This window comes from Eutrigla gurnardus (assembly GCF_963514095.1).
Source record: "Eutrigla gurnardus genome assembly, chromosome: 2".
NCBI lineage: Eukaryota > Metazoa > Chordata > Actinopteri > Perciformes > Triglidae > Eutrigla > Eutrigla gurnardus.
Genome location: NC_139916.1, coordinates 22894652 through 22918943, shown reverse-complemented (window position 1 = coordinate 22918943; position 24292 = coordinate 22894652). Strand labels below are relative to the sequence as shown.

At 41.6% G+C, this 24292-nt stretch overlaps 1 protein-coding gene across 7 annotated transcripts in view; it reads left to right on the top strand.

Moving 5' to 3' along the window:
* LOC311022593 (band 4.1-like protein 1) overlaps window positions 1–24292 on the top strand; it is a 90311-nt gene that overhangs the window by 42382 nt on the left and 23637 nt on the right. For all 7 annotated transcript variants that reach the window (XM_084023956.1, XM_084023957.1, XM_084023958.1 and 4 more), the window contains exons 2-9: window positions 9602–9739; window positions 12097–12264; window positions 17892–17996; window positions 22319–22361; window positions 22551–22626; window positions 22969–23187; window positions 23579–23666; window positions 23777–23929. In XM_084023956.1, coding sequence (XP_083880082.1) covers window positions 9701–9739; window positions 12097–12264; window positions 17892–17996; window positions 22319–22361; window positions 22551–22626; window positions 22969–23187; window positions 23579–23666; window positions 23777–23929 — 891 coding nt within the window. In that variant the 5' untranslated portion in view covers window positions 9602–9700. The remainder of the gene's footprint in view (window positions 1–9601; window positions 9740–12096; window positions 12265–17891; window positions 17997–22318; window positions 22362–22550; window positions 22627–22968; window positions 23188–23578; window positions 23667–23776; window positions 23930–24292) is intronic.

Genomic DNA, 24292 nt, shown 5'->3' with positions numbered 1-24292 from the left:
GCTCACATTTAAAGCAGAGTACCTTTTAAAGAATCCCTGTGTGTGTGCAGATCAGTTTTCCACTAAAAAGGAAAACTAATCTGAGCCAGGCAAACACTGCAGGAAACAAAGCAGGCATTGTATCGGTGCTTACAACCGGGTCATGAGGCTCACGACTTCCGGTTGGAAGAGACGGATTTATGGATTTCCCAACAGACGTAGGTATTTATCTCACTGATGTCTCATTCTGGTGTGGAGAGATGTAAATTCCAAACTATGTCCATGTCTATGTGCTGTTGTGTCAAAGGTATCCAAGGACAATGAAATGAACTTACCATCAGGTTACTAATCACTGAGATCAATTCTAATTCTAATCCATGGATTACAACACTTGTTAATTTGCCTGAATTTAAATAATGGGAGGCAGAGTTGATCAAGTTTTCTAAAGTCCTTTACATGGAACCTTTAACTACCGTCTTCATCTGGCTTTTTGTCATTCAGACATATGTAAATGTTTGTTCTGGCTTCGTTCAGACATGACCTTTGCTCAATATTTGGTGCCACGACAGAAGGATAGAGGTGTGTTGGAAAATATCAAGGTAGATGATTGTCCACAGGTTTTTACTGAATGCTGTCACATTAAAGCTGCACCTATCAAAACTATTTATGCTCAATGTGCTGCTCGGTGCATTATCTCCAAAAGGAGAGGGTGTACAAACAAAAGTGTTCAAGGCAAAACGCCATACACTGTGCTTAGGCGGAATTGTAATTAACTTTGAAGTCATATCTCATATATTTTTGTATTCATACATAATCACCTTATACAAGTCCTGTAAAGAAAGAAGTCAAGTTTTAAATGCAGTAGAATGAAACAAACGTTGAATATCTGGGGCGCAATTTGTTTTACTCAAACGTAGATTGTTCACATTTCCTGTTTCGTTTAAAAAACATTGACAGTCTTTGTAAACTCCGCTGACATGTCAATAGTGTTTTTATTAGTAAACCTTTTGTGATATTCATGTCTGAAAAGTCAAGATTGTGTGCACAGCCAGTTACAAAAAATCAGAGGAGCATGAAAATGGAAGGCTGCTTTTTTGACTGTTATGTAAAAGTAAATCATACGTTTTGTTGTTACATTGTCAACACGTCTGAAGAAGTTTTTGGGCGCCTGAAACAGCTGCCTACGCTGTCAACAAATACCCCTGCAGTCATTACCTGCTTTCAGCAGTTGATTTATTTATGCATAGAATAAACAAGAACACAAAGTACAGTAAACGGTGCAAAAGAGTGCAGGCGTGGAAAATCCAGAGGCTTATGAGTCATCACAGAAAAAAAGAAGAAATAAAAAGCATTAAATAAATATAAAATGTGTACATGAGACCGAAAAGAAAAATAAATTAACAGAGACCTAATACAGAAAGTGAAATCAAAGGGAAAGTGAGTGTGTTGCGTGGGAGGGTGTGTGTGTGTGTGTGTGTGTGTGTGTGTGTGTGTGTGTATTTCTTCAAAGGGAAAACGAGGGTAAGACGAACTGCGTGTGCCAAGCTGGTGCAAAACTTCAAGCGTTTCAGACGAGTCCCGGTTGAAAATGTCGAGAGATGTGGATTTATTGACAGCGTGACTTGAGCCGTGGCACCGTCGGGCTCGCCTCATCATACAAACACCATTTTGTCTGGGAATCTGTTGAGTTGTAGTTTCTGTAGTTTATCTTGTATTATACATTTGAAGGAAGGGATGAATGATGGGCTTTATCTGTCTGCTGAGTAAGGACACATATTAAATTGTCAACAGATTCTCAATTCGGATCTCTTTTTATGATCAAATGTCCTTTAACCTTACCACACCAAACCGTAAAAGTGCTTTGCGAGTGCTTTACCAAAGTCAAGAAAACAGCTGTAATTGTGGTTCTAGAGATAATGTTCCCATTCCTGGATTACAGTGGTGGAAATTCTGGTTGGGGAAGTGCAACCATTGTGACAGTCTCTTATTAACTGGAGGAACGGTGGCGGCTTCACGCCGAGACAATTACACGCTGGCTTTTGAAATGCGACGGCGATGATTCAACAGGAGAGTACATGCGGCTGCGTCTAAAAGTGTTGAACCATGCAACGCATTGTATCCATCTGATGGCGCAAACGTGGAACCAACTGTATTTTTCATTATTTCAAACAAAATAATGATTTCCATTTTCGTGGAGAGAAAAGGATCCCTTCTTGTGAGAAAATAATTATACAGACATGAAGGGGGCGGTGAGAAAAAAAACAACCAACTGCTGGCAGACTTGAGGAGACTTTGACAATTGTAGTCTGAACACAAAAGGGACAAAAGTCTCGAAAACAAGCATTTGAAGGCCTTAACATATTTTAAGTAGCATAGATCCATGTGTCACGTTTCTACTTGGAGGAATTTAGCACAGCTTTGACGCACAGCGAGCTCACAAGCCAAGAAGCTTCGTCTTTCCACCATGTGTCTTCCTCCCCCTGAGGCTCATGACGATGCCTGTACAACCACCCATGTGCTCCCACACCCATGTCCTCATTTCCCTAACTGTAAACTCCCGTAAGCATGTTCTCCAATGGCTATGTTTCCCTTTAGCGACGTTACTTTGCATTTCTCGTCAGCTGCGAGAGGTGAATTGTGTCGTGGTCCCCGCGGTGCACGGCGTCTAGCAGCTTCAGGGACGGATCCGTGCGCCGACAGCAACTCTCCTCGTGCATGCACCAGTGGTCTCCGGCCCGGCACGAGAAAAGGTCAGCTTCCATTAGATGCACTGTGACAGAATGATGTCTCCGCAGCAATTTATACTAGGCCTGCCTGCTCGCCGCTGGCTCTTGGCTAATTCTACTCTCCATCTGCGATTGCGACTGTGTGTTGATATTCCTCTGGAAAGCGAGCGCCTTCATTTAGCCAAGTTCCAGCATTTGTGCATGCTTTGCATTCAGATGGACTGCCGGGAGGAAGGTGAGCATGTGTTATTACTACAGCTGCACACAGGAAACAGGGTCTTGTTTTTCCTCCCGGGAGATTCCAGACTCACTGCAGGAATGTGAAGCTTGAGGAGTCATGCTGTTGTTGTGGCTGTACTTTGCTTTGGCCTCACCTGTCATCATTTATTGGCACAAACCAGAGTGATGAGGGAGCACTCCAGCTATGACAGCCACGATGTCATCTTAGGAACAGAATACTACGAGAGTGGAAACACACACACTGCATCTCTTAACACATGGTGCTTTGTACAAAAAAAAAAAACATGCTCTGGGCGATACCTTTGTGGCTTCCATCAGTTGTCAGTGTGTATGACGGGCTTTGTGTGTGATGTTGGTGAGTGAGAGCAGTGTCTGTCCTTGAGCTACCCCATCCTTCTCTCTGAGTGGCTGTATGAACTGTCGCTGACACAATGCAGCGTGGATCAGTGAGGTTGAGACTTGCCAGATGGAATCACTGCTGCTTTCTAGGAAGAAGAGCCGGAGTTGTTGACAATATGACAGGGTGTTTTGATTTTACTGGCCAGTAGGCTACTGTAGTAGAAGCTAGGTGAACTTGTATGGACAGAAAAGAAAGAAGGCACTGCTTAACACGTGCGACAGTGTGTGTGTGTGTGTGTGTGTGTGTGTGTGTGTGTGTGTGTGTGTGTGTGTGTGTGTGTGTGTGTGTGTGTGTGTGTGTGCGTGTGTGTGTGTGTGTGTGAGCTATATACTGCCACAACTGTTGGATGGATTGCCATGAAATGTGGTGCAGATATTCATGTCCTCCTCAGAATAAATACTATAATCATGCCGTAGATGCCTGTGAATTTCCATCTGGCTCCATCATCAGTACACACTCAGCATACGGCATGCTACCCACGATCACCCAGCCATATTCAAACCATAACTTGTAGCTCCTCGCATGCTTGCTAATAAACAACACCGCGTTGCTGCGGTAACCCTGTTCTTTTACCAGCATTTCCGTTGTGATGAGAAAACCAGAAAATCAGAGACAAGGCTATTGCTTTAGTTCAATAAATTTTTCCTCCATTTCAAAATTCCACATCACAGCACCAACATCTTCCCTCTTTCACTTTGCCGCTGTTTGTCGTTGTGCGTGTTGGTGAAAGTGAACGCAAAGAAAAAACAAAACATGTAAGACTTTCTGTGTGGACGTTTTGAGGTGTTGGTTGTCAACCTCCATTACAAATGTCACAGTATAAAACCATGGATTATATTCAGGAATTTGACCAGCCATTTTCTTCTCTGTTTCCCTGCAGCATGTGTGATTCTCAGTAGAGTATTCTGGTGTTAGTATAGCAAACAGGAAGGGTACAGCTGGGGCAGACTGTCCACTAGTTTATCAGTCAACGACGTTTTCTCTGATGGATACAAAATGTAACTAAAAAATGCTAAAATATACTGCAGCTGTTAATATACCTGTGTAGCCTGCCTAAGTCTGTGTGCAGGAAACACTGTCATCACAATGCTGGTGCCATTTTTAGTGGAAAGTGGAAAGGCCTGAAATGAAATACACTTTATTGACATTATATTCTGTGTATCATCACTAGCCGTGTTTCCATTCCATTGTCAAGCAGCATTTATGCATATTTTTGAAATGTTCACAAACATTAGGCCCATTTCTATAAGCTGGTTTGGAGCGAACAAACTCAGCTACAATGCAGTTTGGTTAGAAGTTGGTGCAATAGGCTACGCATGGCTGTAATCCACCAGTTAACAGAGTAGAAGATGTAGAGGCTGTGAACCCGAAACAAAACAAGTTGCCTTGGCTATCCAACTCATCAGGAGGGAAACCGACACAGATCGTACAAAACAGTAAATTCTCTCTCTACTTTTACTCGTCAATGACGTTTTCTCACTCTGATCTGATACATACATGTGACCTTAAACCCGAAGGTCAACACTGGAATCTTCCTTGCAATTAATACAGAGGCAAGTAACAAGCAAGATCATTGAAAGGGTTTTTTTAAAGTAAAAAATGGCACAGAGCCAGAGAGCACTGTACCGCTGAGTGGACGGAACAATCCAGCGAAGTGTGATCGCAGAAACCGGAGTGTATACGCTGGCACTGATGAGGCTGGTGAGTTGCAGGTGTGTGTCATTAGGGGCTGGTCAGGAGAGGGAGGGAGTAGCCTCGCCACCCCAACACTGACAGCAAGCAGAGAAGGGGAGGGGAAAACAGAAAGTCACAGGGAAGAGTGGCCGCTGACGGAGGGGATCACAACAGTTCCGTTTTGCCAGTGCAGTGCTCTTTGTGATTACTCGGCTGCATTGTGCACTCAATGCACTTTAATGGATAAATTTGATTAAGACCATGGATTGTACGATGGAATTAGACTTGTGTATGGGCCAAATAGTGCTTACTGTGCCTGTCGGTGCTCAGCTCGGTGGTAGATGAGCAGCAGTGGCCTGCATCCCTGCTTCAAACTCCCCATTCTCCATGTGTGCAGCTGCATGCAGCTCTTCCACCGCTTACCAGAGGGGAGGCTGTTTGAGATTTCCTTCGCGGTGCCACGTCAGCTCATTTCCTCCCTCTTGTCATTCCTTATCTTTTCCGTTTATCCTTGATCCCTTTGTCTTTTGGCCTCTCATCTTGCCTCCTTGTTCAGTTCAGTCTTTCTCTTTTTCTCTGTCACTCCTCTGAAGAGAGTCAACCGGGAGTGGGGAGGAAAAAAAAAGAGCACTCTATGCTGTTACCATGGCAACTGCATCTTGGAGCCGAGCCAGTACTCGTCCACAGACCTGCATGCTCTCTCATTCTCTCTCCACTTGCCTTCCTTAGATTAAAGCGTATGAGAAAGAAGCAGGAGAAACAAGGGAAGAGGCTTCACTTGTTAAGGACGAGGAGTGTTTCATAACCCTCCATGGAAACAATGTGCTCCTCTCTGTGATGAATCATTATTACTGATGGCAGATATCAAAGGCAGGCATCGTCAGTGAACTGCACAGAGTGTACAACAAAGGAAACACGGTGTATTCCTGCACTGTAAGGTGCTTTCTCTGCAGAGGTCTCGTCTGCTGGGTTGACAGAGGTAATTGTGGGTAATGGTCTGATAGAGGAAATTAATGTGTTTGCAGGGCTCTACGGCCTCGTTCTCTATTAATTTGGAGATGAATCTAATGTTGTGAGATGTCTAAATAACAGACCCCATTTACTGTAAACTAATTTTGGAATATGTGGTTTGTGTTCTCAATTTTTGTGCATGTGCATGTTGTCATTATTGACTGACATGTGTCGCACAAACCTCTATGGGGCTAATAACTATGGTTTTGGTTGCTCGTTAATGTGTGAAAAGCCGAAGGGAAAAATGGCCTCAGTGGGGGAACAGAAATGGTTAGACGGGCTGTTTTCAGATTATTCGTACACAGCTGCAACGGGTATATTCGGACCGACATCTGTAGATGAATGCATTGTGTCATTTAGCCCAGATGGATGTTAAGTGAGGGGGGACGTTGGCGTCTGTGTGACTTGGACCGCCTGACAAAGCACGGTAGATGCTCGTTTTTTTCAGCCTGACTGAATCGGACTGGGAGGTGAACGACCCCGACTGTTCCTTCAGCATCAAAACTTCTTTCAGCATCAAAACATGATAAGCAATCTAGTTTTTCCTCTCCAGCCAGGGGAGTATATTCTGCAGTCACATCTATGATTTGACCATTGAGGGAAAATTGATTCAGCAGCTTATAGCTCAGTGCCCAGCTGGATCAGACAGCTGAGTGGACATACCGCTCCACGCTTGACTTTTGTCCCCAAGGAGAGGAATTCACATCTGTTAAATCTCTGTGACTGTAAGTAATGGGTTGGTTGTGATTGCACAGCAGAGGAGGAGTGAGGGGGGAGTGTTATTAAGCACTAACCCACGAGAGGATTTACAGTGATTTTACAACACCTAGGGGGCGCTGTAGGCACAACGCAGAGCCCCTGGTGCACTGGAATCTGCGTTTTAATCAGCCTCATGGGTTCTCTAGTGTTCCAGATTCTCCAATTACATATTGGCTACCATGACTGATCGTTGATCGGCAATAAACAATATTGGTTGAAACCAATCTTTTTGTTTTGTTTTGGCAGAGCAGCTGTTTTCATCACCGACCCCGGCTTTAGTAGTTGTTTGCATAGAAAACAGACAAATGGAAATGGTAAAGGAAATTTGTGATTGTACTTTTGTTTAAATATTTAATGTATTGTAATGGTTCTTGGCATTCATTGTTTTAATTATTGCAAGCTGCTTAGTGCCAGTGTTGAGATGTTATACTGGTCATTATTCTCTCATATCTATTTTATGTTGCTGTGAAAACATCTCCTTCAAACTACCTTTTTTTTATTCAAGTTTCTCAAAAACTACATTTTCCAGATTAGAGGGAAGCTATTCAACAGGGGGAACAGACTTCGACATAAAACCCACTTCATTTCATGACGTTTCCAGCTCTCCATGTTCTCTCTCATTCATTTCAGTAACAATAGTTGAGTAAGTGGCGCAGTGATTTGTTTGGTGAGTATTTTACAATGAATTGGAATGTGGCTCAGAAAATCGTAATTTTGCCATTTTACAACACCTTGTATCAGGAGCCTCCCTGGTTAGGAGTCTGAAGGGGGCTGTGTCTTCTCTGAACCGGAGTGAACCGGTTTTGTTCCTGCATCAGTCGTTAGTTACGATTGCCTATAACCCTGAGGTGCATTATGTTGATGTGATTTACTGCTTGTGGGGCAGAGAGGCCTCCAGGATCACACAGAACTGGATTGTATGCATGGTCCTGACAGATTTTCCAGGGAACTCTTTAATACACAGTAATATATATATATATATATATATATATATATATATATATATATATATATATATATATATAAACACTTCACTTCACACTTAATGTTCCTTATCTGCTTTTTATAAAAGGTCACGGAAGAACATGTTTCAGGGTCTGGTGGGGAATTCACTGAGTAGATATAAGAAAATGTTCCACCCTGAGTCAAGAAAATATCAATCCACAGGTCACCTTTTAGGTTTGGGGATGATGGGCAGCTTATTTTTCTCATTTAAGTGGCCAACAATAGACAGAATCAACTCCACAATGAAGTTTAAATGTTAAACTAGCTGTGTGATGCCTTGACTGTCTGGTTTTGTTTTTTTGAGACTGAGGGAGAAATCTATTGTGGTGGGGGAGGCAGAGAAGCCAATCTCTCCATAATAGACGACAATGATATGCACACAATGTGATTTTCTTGTCATGCACATTTAAGTACCCAGCCCATGTAAGCTTATAATGCATTAAATATACAGTAGCAGTGGTGCACAACAAGGCTTTTCAGATAATAATGTAAATGATTACATAAAACTATTGGGAACAAAATCCTTCTACTGCGTTGGCTTTTCTAAGCTTTACAAACAAAATCTGACAAAAAAGGAGTTTGCTTCCAAAAGCCCAACTCAAGTGTTTCATTATCATGCAAGAGGAAGAAATATGCTGGAAATGTTTTTGAACAATGCACTGAGTACAGTGCTCATATAAGATGCAGATGCAGTGATAACATTAAATCCATAAATGGGGCAATGAGAGACTCCACGCAGTTATTGCTCTCAGCAGCAAACAAGATGTAACGTGCTAATCAGTGAACTTAAGAGCTGCTGGGTGATGGAGTTTGACTTTGGACAGAGACAACTAACCGTCTGTGCTTCTAGTCTTTATTTTAAGCAAAGCTACCTGTCTCCTGGCTGTAGCCTCGTATTTGGCAGATAGAAGAGTGGTATCAATCCTCTCATCCAACTCCCTCTGTTCTAACTTGTTTCACACGCCTCTCTCCGCAAATCTGGCTGAACTTCAATTTCACTTCAGCTGCTGTTATTGTTCATTCCACCCACACCTATAACCTGCAACCGAATGCAATACATTTCAACTGATTTCCATGAAATGTAGAAATTGACAAAGTGAGGTAGAAGTCGATGAAGTGAGCGTTGGGGAAGAGTGATGATGATACATAACAAAATAAGTCAAACAAAAGTACCTGCTCTACAGTGTTACATTATACTGTGCATTTTTAGTTTAGTATTGATACCTGAATTAGACTAATTGAAGATAACAGGGCGATGTGAGCCTCCACGTTATCGTGATAACACATTAGGAGCATTCCAAGCATTCACTTCCCCTTGTAGATGATAGTACTCCTACCACCTTTGCGACTGAAGGAATGCACTGCGGGTAGCCATGACTACTGACAGAAGTGCTCATGGCATAATTTGCTAATTCATTTGGTTTTTTTGAATTGTCAACCCACTGCTGAAGCTTGTGTTGCTTAAATAGATGATCATTATCTGGCTCAGTGAGGGATTTTATAATTAAAGTAAATGTCCTTGCTGGCAAGGTGAATTTTGTCTGTGGAAATTGGGTTTTATCAAGAAGCTGTAGCTTTCAGAATTTCTAATGAAGGCACGACTGTGACGCCAGTGCCGTTTTTATTTTCGGGGTGAATGCATTCATGTTCACAATGATTCAAGTCTCCAGCTGCAACTCCTGCTGTCATCTCAGCTCTTTTGATGCTGAAAGAAAGCATGCATTAATACTTTTGACATGGCATTCTGACGAGTGGCTCTACTCGCTTGAGACACTATTTAAAAATACTTATTGTTGTCTTTTCTAAGGTTGGTGTTATTTTGCTGAAGAGACGGAGACAGGACCGGAGTCAAAGGTGAAGAGAGCCAGACAGGAGTCCTCCCAGACGACAGGCGGCAGCAGCAGACATGCAGGACTCGGCCTCGGACAGCAAGATGGCCAAACAGGTCAGCATCTATAAAACAAGGAATCTCTGTTTGTCTGTCTGTCTGACAGTAAGGTGTTCGTGGATCTCAAGAACCTTTCATCCGACACACCGTTGGTGTAATTTTGGCACACGTCATGTTCAGTATTACAAAAGTCAACAATGCTTTGTGCAACAGCGTGCATGGGGCTGCAGGGCTCTGTGGACGGAGTCAAGCCTGTCGTCCGCAGCGGGCCTCCTTTGGCTGCGGCTCATTGGCTACAGGTCACTTTTGCTGCTGGACGCTCTATATACTAACATCACAACTCTCCTTTTCAATTCTCGACGAGTATGCATGCCATTATGTGTGGACGATTTGCTGGACAGCTGTGAACCCGATCAACACTAGGCTGGTGTATTACTGAGGGTCCAAGAAAATGCAGGTGTGAGCTATTGAGATCTACGGGACATATTTATTAGTCGTGCGTTATAAACACATTGTGTAGTATATTAAGAGAGGACTACTATTAAACCGCCGAACGCCATGCTAGGTAACGCTTGTTCTCATTCTCTCTGTACAATATTAACAATTAAACCGCAATACCCTTTGTTTGCCGTATTGCAATCTGCAATATTGACTATTTCACCACCTAATGGCATTGTGGGTACAGCTCGCACTCTGTCGATGTTTGGGCAAGCTTTTCTACTCTCGAATGATGCATAGCATTGCTAAGGGAAGCAAGTATTTTAATTGCGAGTGTATTGCTTAGGAACCAAGGATGCATTGTGTCTAATGCACTGCAATAGTCACCCTAATTGCACTAATGGATTACTGCTCATGCCAAGCACCTACCATCACTTGTGTTAAACGTAAAAATACAGGAAATGGTAGCTTTTCATTTGCAAGACAGGAGTTTCTGAAGTTCCACCAGCTATCCAGAAAAACAATGTTTGTTAATGTCCTAAGTTTTCAGTAATTAGATGCCAGTTTTAAAGATGTTATTTACTAAAATAGCTTTCACCATTCAAACTTAAGACACACTTCAACAAATCAATCAACTTCGCAAAGAGGACATTTCAGAATTAGCTAATAGTCTTCATGGAGTTAAATATGATACTATTATTATTTTGTATTACTCTTTAACTCTTATGTGTGTATTGTGCAAACATTTTAATTCAAGAATATTCTTGAAACACAAAACTAGCTTTAAGTTTGAACCTACAAAGGGCTGATGCAACCGGCTTCAAAGCGTGTGTGTTATAGAGCCTAAGATATAATTACCCGTCAGAAAAAAGGTTCATCTGTTTATATTGCCTCCTTTACAACAGGCCTCTGGCTCTTTTAGATGATGAAGAAGACACTGATTGTGTTTCAGCTGGATTCATTAATGTACACAATGTATTTCTTGATATTGCAACATGTCTGAGTCTGAGAGCCTTTGTTTCAAAAGAGTCTGAAACGTCTATGATATGCAGGGATAGCCCAGCTATCTTCTGTTTTTTTCTTTCATTCAGTAATTAGTCTAATAGCTGGGAGTCAGTGCACCTTTCAGTAGATCTCCATTATACTATATGTTTTTCAGTATGTTAAATTAGCAGTCTGTACACAGTGCCTAAAATCCAATAGCTAATAAAGCCACAATGCTGACTCAACACACTGGCTTTCTCTGAGGCAGTACAGCCAAATGACTTCATCTTAATGCGCTGTCCTGATACCGATAGAGTTCTTCAAAGTATTTTAAAGAGAACCTATTATGCTTTTCTCATTTTTCCCTTTCCTTTTAGTGTTTTACTGTATATCATTTTTTATGTCAAAGGTCTCCGGATTTCCAAAGCCTAAAGTCTTTGCCCAAAGGGAGTTACTTTCCACTACAGAAACTCTGCTCCTGAACGGGTTGAAACTGCTGGAAACTCCATTGATATCTCACCTTTGCTTCCATTAAGTAGCAATGTCCCCAAGTATACATTTGCATAATATCTGCCCAGCCTCTAGTTTGGCACACCTCAAACAAAGCTAGTGAGATCCATGCCATGCTCTGCAAATGGAAATGTCCTTTGAATGGACTAAAGGAAGAGGAGGTGAAGAACACGTTGCTGAAAGTCATTTGTATCACTATTCCTCAGCAGCACAACTCATGTTATCTGGTTATGGTAAGGGGCGGGACATTTCTGACAAACACTAAGCAGTCAACCAATCACAACAGAGTGGATCAGCTGACCAATCAGAACAGAGTTGGCTTTTTGGGCGCTCAAACTGAGTATTTCAGAGAGAGGATGAGAAGTGTTGCTGCAGCACCAGGATGGGAAACATGTTGCATGTTGTTTTGTTTAGCATTAAAGCATCTTCTGTCTAATCAAGTATGTATAACTATCATTTGTCCTTTTTTAACACACGTTTAGGAACAGAACTCCAAGCATCTGGATGAACACAGAGAAACAGACGACATGTCAGAGAGGACCTCCCCAAACAGGAACCTCAAATCTCCCCAGAAAGGCTCCAAACGACTTAAAACTGCCCCCTTCAAAATGACCCTGCTGGACTCCTCTGAGTTCGAAGGAGAAATTGAGGTATGCTCGGTGTATAACAATCTGTGGTGACATGTTTTCTTTTTACCATTGGCCTTAACATGCTTTGAGCAATCCCTTGAAAAGCAACATTTTTCTTTTTTCCTCTTCATAGTTATCCTCTGTGGGCAGTGTGTGTGTGTGTGTGTGTGTGTGTGTGTGTGTGTGTGTGTGTGTGTGTGTGTGTGTGTGTGTGTGAGTGTGAGTGTGAGTGTGTGTGTGTGTGTGTTGCTCCACTGAATGGATGAAACAGGCAATGGAAATAAAAAGAGATGGTGCCATGCTGCGAGCTCACCAGGGGGGTGAAGCCCAAGCAATGTCACACATTTCTGTAATACAGACAGTTGCACAAAAAATAGTGCAGCATGAATCTTCATTCCACACCATCTGTTGTCATTACTCCAGCAGTGTGAAAACGGACATTTCCCGCCTGCTTAGAAGGCATGCATAAGAACGGAGAGGAGGGATAGATTTCTTGCAGAATCTTTCCTTCTAAAGTATCTTCTGCACGATTGTGGTGGAGGATTTCATTTCCAGTTACTTGACTGTAGAGATGACCATGCAGCATTTTGAGCTATATCTTGATTGGCTCAGCTTTCGGTTCCACTCACTGAGAATCTATCTCGACACTGAAATCCATGACATGATACGTCTGGCACCGCTGCCTCTGTACCCGAGATGACGGAGTTAAATTGGGTCAACTGGTGGCAGCCAGCCTGTGTCATAGCCCAGTGCCTTGCCTCTGCATCTATTCAGTGAGACTCTGACACAATCTGTTGAACTTTCCCCATCCTTTTCCTTTTCATTGAAATGAAAACTGCTACAACTGCAATAATCACATTAAATCAATTACAATAGCCTGTAAAAACAAATATACTCATATGTGGGCCTATAAACAGATGAACAAATAAAAATACTGTAGCCTATGTAATACCTGGCTTTGTTGAGTCTGTCTATTGTGTGTTTCTGCACCTGCAACAGGGTCAAAATGATCACACACCCTCTACAAACAGCAGTTGATTAATGTTGATGCATAATGAATAATGTGAGATCACCTTTCCTTATTTCATGGGATTTTTGGGGTAATGCAAAGTCTATATTTAAACCCTCTGATCGAATACTGGCTTGGACATACTGTATATTACCATGGCAACAGTTGAAGGTCTGGAGCACAGAAAATAAGAAATCAGAACCATGAAAAAAGGTTACCCATATAAGAATGACCATTTTCTATTCTGCCACCTCTTAGCCAACAAGACCTAGTTGTTTATGGAAGGTTAAAAGAAAATGACATTGATCCAAACAGCAGCTTTTGGTGTCATAGTGTGATGCTTTGTGTAAGTTTGCGTCATGCCATTTGCTGTCATTATATGCACGCCCTAAAGAGTTTGCGTGTCAACGAAAGGTCAGCTAAGCTTGTTCAGAGATAATTAAACTTCCTTGAGTTTTGCAGCGACATCCTGAAGTTTTGTCATCACCGCGAGGGAACTTGCCTGGCAAACAAACTCCATGAAGTCACTGCTCCCAGCCACAAAATAATCTGCCAATTGACCCCCCTGTAAATCCACAAGGTGTTGTTTTTAGGGTTTGTGTTTTGTCCGTATTAAACAAACACAATAATGACATGTTAATTATTTAAATTGTCAAGAAAGCATTTCTTTGCCCACAACTCATTTCATCAAGTACATATTCCTTGTACATCTCCATGTCAATATTTTGCACTTTACTGGACAAAACTAAAGCTCTTCCACTTAAAAATAATATATTTTAAGGTTTTTTAAAACATTTTGGACTGTAATCTTTTCTGATTTATATTATATCTATTGACTTTTGCACTGTTTATTGGTATGCTCCGAATCACCTAGACACATACTTGAATGTACAAATAACCCATTTGGCAATAAAACTGTGATTCAGTTTCAGGTTCTGAACCACAGAGCGGTTTGGTAAACTGTGTATGGTTCAATGGAAAACATCAACAAAAAAGAATGTTTATACTCCCCAGACAAAAAAGTATTGTTTTGGTGTTAATGCTGATTTGGTATTGGCACTCAAATCAAAACCAGATACTGAGGGTCACTGCATTTCCCCTTTGACCAATAAAAGCCTTCAGCACAGCCGCTTATAAGGTGCACGAGGAAATCCATAGTTATTACATGGTTGCGAGCCAGGTGCAGCCAAGGAGAAAATAGAAGAGCAATGTTATTATGAGCCACCCCTTAGGATACTTATGCTGGAGTGCATGAAACTGTGTGTGTGTGTGTGTGTGTGTGTGTGTGTGTGTGTGTGTGTGTGTGTGTGTTGTGGTGTTTGGGGGAGGGCACCTTTTACGTGCAAATGTGTGAGGTAAGAATATCTGGAATATCTTGCACCAACCGCTCTCTAAGCACTGTAAAAACACTCAGAAATACTTTGGACCTTTCCCGCACCACAACAATGGTTAGCGTTATGGTTATGAAAGCTCCTGTGCCCATCATTGCCAGAGAATGATGTACTAAACAGGTTCTTATCAGCCCATTTTTTAAAATTCTAGTTCTAAGCCTCAGACCTTCAAGTCATTGGCAGGCTTGCGCTCACTTCCTGTTTTTAATTGCTGGGGTGGAACATCATGTCTGTCGTGTTTCGAAACCTCCCTTGTGCTTCTAGGAGTGGGTAATAATAGTGTAGTGAGAAGGCAGGCAGGCCACACTTGTAGAGAGCCCTCCCTGGAGGAGGTGCCGCATTCATCGATTAATTAAGTCTCTTGTCATGGAAGCATGCTTGAGCCTCCCTCTGGTTCTCAGGCACCACGCCCGTATCCATTTCTCTCACCCAGTTTTGCCCTCTGATGACCGAGGCACCTGGCTATGCATCGTCAGGCCTGGCTGGGCTGATGTGCAGAGCATTCTGGGTGGAATTGATTGTAAAATACTGATTTGTCGTCTTTTTACACTGCCATTCCCTTGTGTCCATTCACGTGGTAACGCTGAGATCATTATTGTACATTTGAATACAGCATATTAATTTTTCTATTTATTTTAAACATCTGTTTATTGATGTTGAAGAGCGGTATAAAAATACAGCAAACATCACACACGTGTTATGGGGGAAAAGAAAACAATTAAAGAAAAGAAAAAAAAACAAGAAATGTTACACATGATTTATCACATACATGATTGACACATGGCACAGTTAACCTGTCAGAATATTAACAATTTACACGAATTTGTCGATCAGATAAAGGATTGGTTGCCAGATTTTCAGTGTCTGTGTGGTTGACGTGCCAATTTTTCCTCATTCCTTCAGCCACATTTCTGGCTAGCAGTGTGGATAAAGAGGTGGCTCAAGCTTCATACATATACCTCACTATTTCTGGCTCAATCGCCTAAAATATCGTAGTTAAAAATATTAAGTTTGCAACTCATGACATTGTAAGAATTGGTGAGACAGAGTATCCTTAAACATTTTTGTAATCGAGTGGCAGAGAAGTAAAATCCGCGACTTTATAACGTTATACATTTGATAACTCTATGCCCTCATACAGCATGCTCTTGCTTTGTATTGACTAATGGCCATTGGGACCTACTGACTGACATTATGTGAGCTTATACACACTTCCCAAGTATTGCTCCACCATCCTTTTGCCCATAATGAGGTAAAGGTGAAACACTTTTCAAGTCATAGCCTTGAGATATTAAGAAACAAGACGGCAGAGAGATTATACTGCATCTGTTTCCCTGGCAACAGCTAGCCCCATGTCCCTGTCACCTCACAATAAGCTCTAGTGGAAGAGGCTCCACGTGTGTGCGGTTCAGTGTTATGCCTAACATGTGTATTTCTGTTCTATATTTAACAGTGGTGTATAAGCCCATACATGAATTGATGATTTCAAGTCAGTATTTCATGTGCTCTATTGCATTAAAGTGAAAACAGTTTTGATATGATAATTCTTGCTTGAAAGGAGCAAATTAGGCTACCAGTGCAGTAAATTACTTCCAATTAATTAAATAACAAACCAATCACTATTCAGTATGAGGGAATTAATTATTGTAGAATAAGATTAGTTTTGTTCCTTGTTTGTAGATATGAGAGGAACTCCATAGAGGTATGACCATTTAGAGCCCAGCTAATCAGGTTTTGAAGATATGAACGTCGGGAAGCACGTGTGCTGCGGACTGAGCCACTATGACAACAAGTATCTTTGGTCATTGTGATCATATAACTGAATGGGATGTAATGTGACAGGCACTACTTACTTAACTTAGAAGCATAATGTCAATGGGAGCTTCCACCAATTCGATCCAGACTAAAACATCTCACCTACTCCTGGATGGATTGATATTGGATGAGATTTTTGGTTACCACATGATCAATCCCCTGAATTTTCATGTAGTTCCACAGTAAAGTTAGATATGTTTGTGTTTTGACGTCAGCATCATCACATAAATAGTTCAATTCTACTTTTTTAAATATTTTTAGATATGATCCACTGACCTAAGGCCTTAAGGGGAAGAGTGTGATTTTTTTAAAGGAGGACCTGAGGGTTAATGTCCAAATACCTGCAAAACTAATGACATTCCCGTTGAAGTTCATTGTACTTGGTGGTTAGTATTGAAAAGAAAAGCATGCTAAACTAAGAATAACATAAACATAACCTGCTAAATATCAGCATTATCACTGTGAGCATGTTAACATGCTGACAACTGCTTTTACAACAAGGTACAGCTTCACACAGTGGCTAGCACAGCTTTTGACACGTGGTCTTATTTATGGATGGAATAACTTCAAAGGAAATCCTTTCTCGTGATCATTCTGTCTGTGCTGGGTAATAATCTGCTATTTTTTTTACTGTCACTGTACAATATGTGCTATTTTGGTGTGCATGCTGGTCATCATCAGAGAAGGATGTTGGGTGTGAGGATCATTGTGAGACTACAGTTTTGGATTCTATTACAGAATGGGATGTAAACTGAAGCGCTATTGTTATCAATGGAATGGTGCAGTTGCTAGATAATCTAAATCAAACTCAAATCTATATAGAGAATGATCTCACTGACTCAGAAATGTATTTACCCTAGATTTCACTCTTACAGCAAAACTATAATATTAGAAAGGTCTCACATCCAGGCTGAATACCAAGAATATACTGATGTTCACCAACTTTAGTCCAAGGCTCCTTCAAGGCTGTGCAAAATGATGTATAATGGTCAAGAAAAACACAGGGATACTGTCCTTTAAATGTGAAAACATGAACTTGTCACTTGAATGGGAATGGAAATCTTCCTGAAAAGCCTTCCTCAAACTCTTGTTAATAGCAGAGTAAATCTCTGCCTGCAGTACAAAACACCAATCTTCCCCAGCAATTCACAGTCCACTTTCACTGTCAAGTATTTGATGCACACTGACTATGACACAGCACCAAATGGCTGAGCTGCTTTATTGTGTGCAGAACCAGAGAACAGGAAAGAAGCCTAGGTAAACGCAGCTGTCTCATGGGGTCTGATATTGATGAGGCAAACTATCAGCAGTAGACCCATTTGCACAAATGTTGGGCTATTTTAAAAATATAGGAGAGAATATTTCTTTGCCTTTCTGCTGCATTGTTGTTGACCTTTTCCCCACTTATGTGTCATGTATATTTGTCTTTGCAGAAACACTCAAAAGGACAGACCCTGATGGACATGGTGTGTGAGCACCTCAACTTGTTGGAGAAGGACTACTTCGGGCTGACCTTTGCTGACACAGACACCCAGAAGGTCAGTGTTGTGTACCACAGTAACCCTGTGGGACCTTTCAGCACAGGAACATGTTGCCCGTGCAACAATATATGTTAATTTCACACTATCCAAAGATGGATGGAAAATGGGTCTGGACAATAGGCAATGAAATAAACATGTAATGACTCATCTACTCATTGCACTGTGTGTACATGAAATTTACTCAGGGAGGCTTTTTTAAGAGGCAGAGCTTATCGAGAAGCAGAAATAATCTGAGTTAAAAGTTGTTTCTACAGAAGTCGGAGCATATCTCGTGCCGTCAACATAGCGACGGCTGAGCCGGCAGCTAGCAGCAAACGGTGCTAACAGCATGAACAGTTCACGAAATGGCAACAGGGCTGACTGAGCTAAGACTGCAGGATGGAATGCTACACTTCTGCGACAGTGCTGCGGGTCGGGATAGTGTTTTCAGCAGAAAAACGCCGTATGAGAGCAGTGCAAAGTGGCCATGAGTTGGCCATAACAGAGGGACTCAATACTGTAAAATACACGAGCTGCCGGCCCAGCTACATAAACAGAGCAGAGTGCTCTCAAACAAACTTGCTCAGGTTCATATTACATCACTATATCTTTGCCCGATATAAATCCTTAAACCTCCATTGAACAAAGCCAAGAGACACTATTTATCAGGAGCATTCAAAATGTAAGCAGGCCGGTTTTATAGCTTAAATCATATATATAGCCTCTAGACTTGTTCTCATTTTATAACAAGCGAGTGTAATGTTTCATGAACAGCTGAAACAAGCTACAGTAGCACTACTCATCATACCAGACCATGGAAGTGCAGCACAACACCACAATGTGTATTGAATTCAGAAAGGGTGAGTTGCACTTCTTATGAATTCACATATCAAGATTAGATTTAGTTATTTCTTCTTTCAAAAGTTACATAGTCTCACTTTAAGATCAGCCAGGCAAACCTGCCTGCGACAGTGAAAGTGTAAAGTTGGTTTACCTAAAAAAATAAATAAAAAAAACTCACTTAACGTTAGAAATATTGTGATTCTTTGGTTCTATCCTCTGAGGTTTAATTATGTCTGCTTCTGATAAATGTGTAGAGACATTAAACTCCAATCAGCTCACAAATCATTTTGACATTTCAAGCCAAAGGTCTGAATGTGTTTCTCTCTGATCTTTGTTGACTTGTTCAGGTGCACAGACTGGGCTTATTATCATCAACTAAATGACACTGAACTGACAGGTCCTAGCTGTCGGACTGCTTTAGAGCTCTTTTTCAGATGTGGGTTTTAGGTTTTGATGGATTCAAGCCTTCCTTAGGGTGGGTAGGTGATTGCACAACAGGCTACAGAGGAGCCTTCTGCCTTTTGAAGATAGGAAAGATGACAAGACTAAGTCCCTTTTTACATCTGGGGCATATCCTCTGTCACCATCATCGGCTTGTACAAACTTAAGCATGATCTCAGCCCCCACAGACAAGTTAACTGGGGAGTTAGAGAGGAAAACAGGGTTGAAGTTCAAATATTTTCCCCTCTCTGAGTGTAGGTTAGGCTACGGCTTAGAGCAATATGGCCGGCTTGTCAAAGACAGGCTTATGGGAGCGCAGGTTGATACTATTGTCTCGGATCATTGCTGATTGGTAGACCAAACAACCCTTTGAAATGAAATGTCATTCCAGATGCCCTTTCCCTCTCAGTTGGGGAAGTGACAATTTAATCTTTGCTCTTCGTGAGAACATTTATTTCGTGTGATTGCTTTATGGACTAAGGTTGCACAAGCAGGAGCGAAGCCTTGAAGAGTCAGTGATTAAAAGTTCTTCCTGCAGAGAAAAGCAAAGCAGCGAGCGCCTTACTAATTGAGTGCTCTTTGGCCTCTGCTGATATAAGATAGATTCAGGGGGACGATAAATGCCTGCGGCTCATTAAAGTCTTTAGCAGCCTGATTAAACACTGGAGGAGCATGTGTGTTTGTGCCAGTGTATGTGAGTGCATGTGTTCACACGGTTCAGTTTGCCAGCTGCTTGCAGCTTGCCCAACATGGCCACCGGATTTCAGAGTGCTGTACAAACCTCCCCTTCTCCTGATATCCCTCTGACTGATGTGATACCAGATGCCAAAATGACTGTCGGAATTAATAAGCAGTTGCTGTGAGCTATTCGGGTTAGTGTGGATTACTCTCGGCTCTCTGCACCACAGGCAGCACCGAACTATTTAGCATGCATCAAGCACCTGTTAGTGGGTGTGCAAGTAAGTAGAAATCCTTCTCTGCATATAGCGTTTTAAAGATTGTTTTACTAATTTGCTTGAATAGATTTTTCCATGCTAGCAGCAGCACTGGATTGCGATGTCGGTCTGTTCACCACTTTGGTCCAGACTAATATGCCTCTACCACTATGGGATGGATGCCACGGTGTTTTATAAATTCACGGTCCTCAGATGATGAAACATAAGTGATCTCCTGACTTTTGATCTAGTGTCACTCTTAGGTTGATATTTTAGTTTTTTAGTGTCTCAAAAATGATTGGATGGATTGCTGTACAGTTTGGTACCAATATCCATGATGTGAATGAATCCTAATGACTAGTGATTACCCTTGAAGTGCCAGTAGCAGTTCAAAATGTTCAATTAGGGTAAAGAGTGACTATAATTTTAATGTCTCAGCTGTACATTGTTTTTAGAACTAATTAGCATGTAGACTTCTCTAAAATTAGAACATGACTAATTAGTAATAAAGTCCACTTATTTTTCTAGTTAAATCAATCAAGCCAACTCTTAATTCAGACTTTTTTAGCAGCTCATAAAAATGCAAAAAGGATTTTGTATGTATGCATGTTGATGTATGTTTTTTTTTTTTTTTTTTGTATGACAATATTAATACATTTTTCGTTGTGAAGACACAGTGAAGCTTGGCATAAAGGCACCACAGTTGAAGATTTACTGTTCTAACAGGATGAAAGTGACGTATTCCCAGAGATTATATATTATGGGGCAGTCCCAAAACGTCCAAGTCTGATCCAGTGTGGGGATTTCTGGGGAACTTTGCCTAAGCTCAAGATCAGAGGGAAACATATTCATAACTTCTTAAAATGCCAGAATGATATGTGACATTGGATTTAAATATATGCACGCATTTATCAGACGCAGAGATAATTAAACCTCACAGCACATAAGCAAAGAATCACAGCATTTCAGACAAGTGAGGGTTTTTTTGGGGGGGGGGGGGTAAACCAACTCAACAGCTAGTTAGCTTATCTGACCTCATAGTGATACTATGTAGCTTTTGAAAGAAGAAATCCCAAACAAAACGCTGAATTCTTGAGCTGCAAAACCCTTGCAGAAGTCAATATACAGTAGTACAGTTAAAGGGGAAAACATCTGAGAAAATCAGTATCTTGTCAACAGATTGTTTTAGGAGTTCTTAAACTTTACAACATTTCTTATGTTTAAATTACTAAAGGATTTTATTGCTGTTTAATTTTTTTACACTAAATAAGCACATTATAAGTAAATAACTTTGTTATACCAGCATAGAGGCACATCTCCAGATCCAGACCCTGATGAAGGCCACCAGCTGAAACAGACATTGGGCCATTTTGAGGTATCAGAGGAAAAACGGTAGTGGAACTAGAAGAAACTCCACCTCCACCAAGGCTATAACCGTTAGTGAAACATAATGAGTGTATCCTCCTCATGGTTTGGATCCGCTCCAATATTTAATGGGTTATTTCGTGGCCCGCGCTGCACCCTTCTGCTAAATTTCATGAAATTCGTCTTGTAGCTTCTCTGTAATCCATCAAAAAAACAAAAAAAAACAAACGAACCGAACAGAACAGAAAACATCATAAAAGGATTCATATGCAATGGGACAGTTCATAAGCCTGCAGAGAGGTAACAGTAGAGGTAAGAGTACGTGAGGGAAATCCTTCATTAGCCTCTTCATTGCCGTCTGTGTGTTGCTGTGCCTCTAAACAGCATGATTTACAGCTTCTGTTACAAGTGAGTCAGTGTGCACTACTGCACTACTGCACCACTGATGAGACGCTCTGGCAGCCACAGCAGAAATGGTGCCCCTACAGGCGAAGCGGCTCACTGCACAATTACAAGTGATGAGATCAGATAGGTAACGGGGCTGGCAGTGATTTTTGCAACACAATGAGGAAACAGATGCTTGAATTAAATCTGCTTTAACGGCTCAGCAGGGGAGGGCTCACTTCCTTTAGTTAACCACATGGAAAGGCTTTCATTAGGAGCAGTGACGACAATTAGAGCATAATGTGACACTGGGGTGTACAAAGAACCGTGTTTCCAGTCTGCCCTGTGTGACTTCTGCCTTCTTTCTTTCAGAACTGGCTGGACCCCTCCAAGGAGATCAAGAAGCAGATGCGCAGTGAGTGTCTTTTCCAAGAGATAATCAGTGAAGTTCTTAAAACTAAATTTGTTGCAGAATTAACTGATGCAAAGTTTTAAGCTGATCTGCCAATTCCATCATTTGCTTGTATTTACAATTTAGTAAATAGTTTTCCTTTGAGATGCATGATTTGTTGAACCTCCAGCTCTCGTTGTTATTTCTTCCCAGACTCTCCGTGGCACTTTGCCTTTTCTGTCAAGTTCTACCCGCCAGACCCCTCCCAGCTCACTGAGGATATTACCAGGTACAATGCATTTTTCCCACACACACACTTACAATCTCAACAGTTAACACTCCTCTGACTGTGCTGTCAGACGTAGAGTTAATCAGAGGAGAAATTGCTCACACATGCCAGTTCTGCAGATGATTTGCTTTTTTTATTTTCCTAAACACAAGTGTTTACATAAAACGATTGTAGCAATTGTCAAAGCAACACAAATCCCTCGCTCTTTCACAAGGCTTAGACCTGGAATGCTACTAACTGTCGTGGATTAACTGAACTGAATACTTGTTGGGGCTTGCCCTGGTTCAGACTTGTTTGACTGCCAACACCCTCCTGTCCTCCCCTTTTGTCTCATCTTGACAGATACTACCTGTGTCTGCAGCTGAGGGATGACATGCTGTCAGGTCGACTGCCATGCTCGTTCGTCACTCATGCCCTCCTGGGCTCCTACAGCGTTCAGGCCGAGCTGGGGGACTACGACCAGGATGACCACGGCTCCGACTACGTCAGCGATTTCCGCTTTGCCCCCAATCAGACTCGCGAGCTGGAGGAGAGGGTGATGGAGCTCCATCGAAACTACAAGTACTGGACAACACTTTGTTTGAATGCGACTTTTCGACCATCCACAAATCTCTGGAGATGATCGGCTGATGACTTTTCTGTTGTGTCGAAACACCTCGACATGCATATGGCCAATAAATGCCGTCATGTTGTCGCACCATCTGTCATTGAGATGTACACAGTGCGAGTCTTGCCAGTGCAAGAACATATTCTCAGTTACAGGGTCTTCACCACTCTGATTTGGCATTGGTTTTTGGCATATGCACAAACATAATGCTTGAGGGGGGGGTGGATTGGGAGAATTTAAGATATCAAGCATATTACCAACATAATTCTGCTCCCACTGTGCAAGATTATGGTTTTATTATTTAAGGCCTGTTGATTACAGATATTATTGTTATTCTGCCCACAGGGGGATGACTCCAGCAGAGGCTGAGATTAACTTCTTGGAGAATGCAAAGAAACTGTCCATGTACGGGGTGGACCTCCATCATGCTAAGGTTGGCTGTTTCTAAAATGTATTTTAATTTGCACAAAAGAGGGTGCAAGGATGCATCCAGTGTTTCAGTGAAAACATTTCTGCCTCTTTGCTGTCCCTTGTTCGCTGTAGGATTCTGAAGGGATTGACATAATGTTGGGTGTCTGTGCCAACGGCTTGCTGATCTACCGTGATAGGCTGAGGATCAACCGTTTTGCCTGGCCGAAGATCCTTAAGATCTCCTATAAAAGGAGCAACTTCTACATCAAGATACGACCAGGAGAGGTATGCAGTGTGGTTAAGACTTATTAAAGGGGTGCTACATGTTACACAGTTTACCCTTCATGGATTTTATTGAGAAAGAAAGAAAAACAGTTGTAATGTCTTCTCTGGCTTTGGAAGAGCTGTGTCAAATCCTCAAATGTATTATTTTTAACTGTATTATTATTTAAACCAGGCAGGAATTGTTCTTGTAAATGCTATTGATTTGCAATATAAACATGGATCCGGTGTGATTTGAGCTTTACTCATACTGGAAACTAAAAGTCAGGATATTTGGGCCTCTCAGAAGAGCTGCATCAGATCATCTTCGTCAGGGTTTTTTTGAGATTGTATTTCGGCCAATGTGTTCCTCCTCTTGCTTTGCAC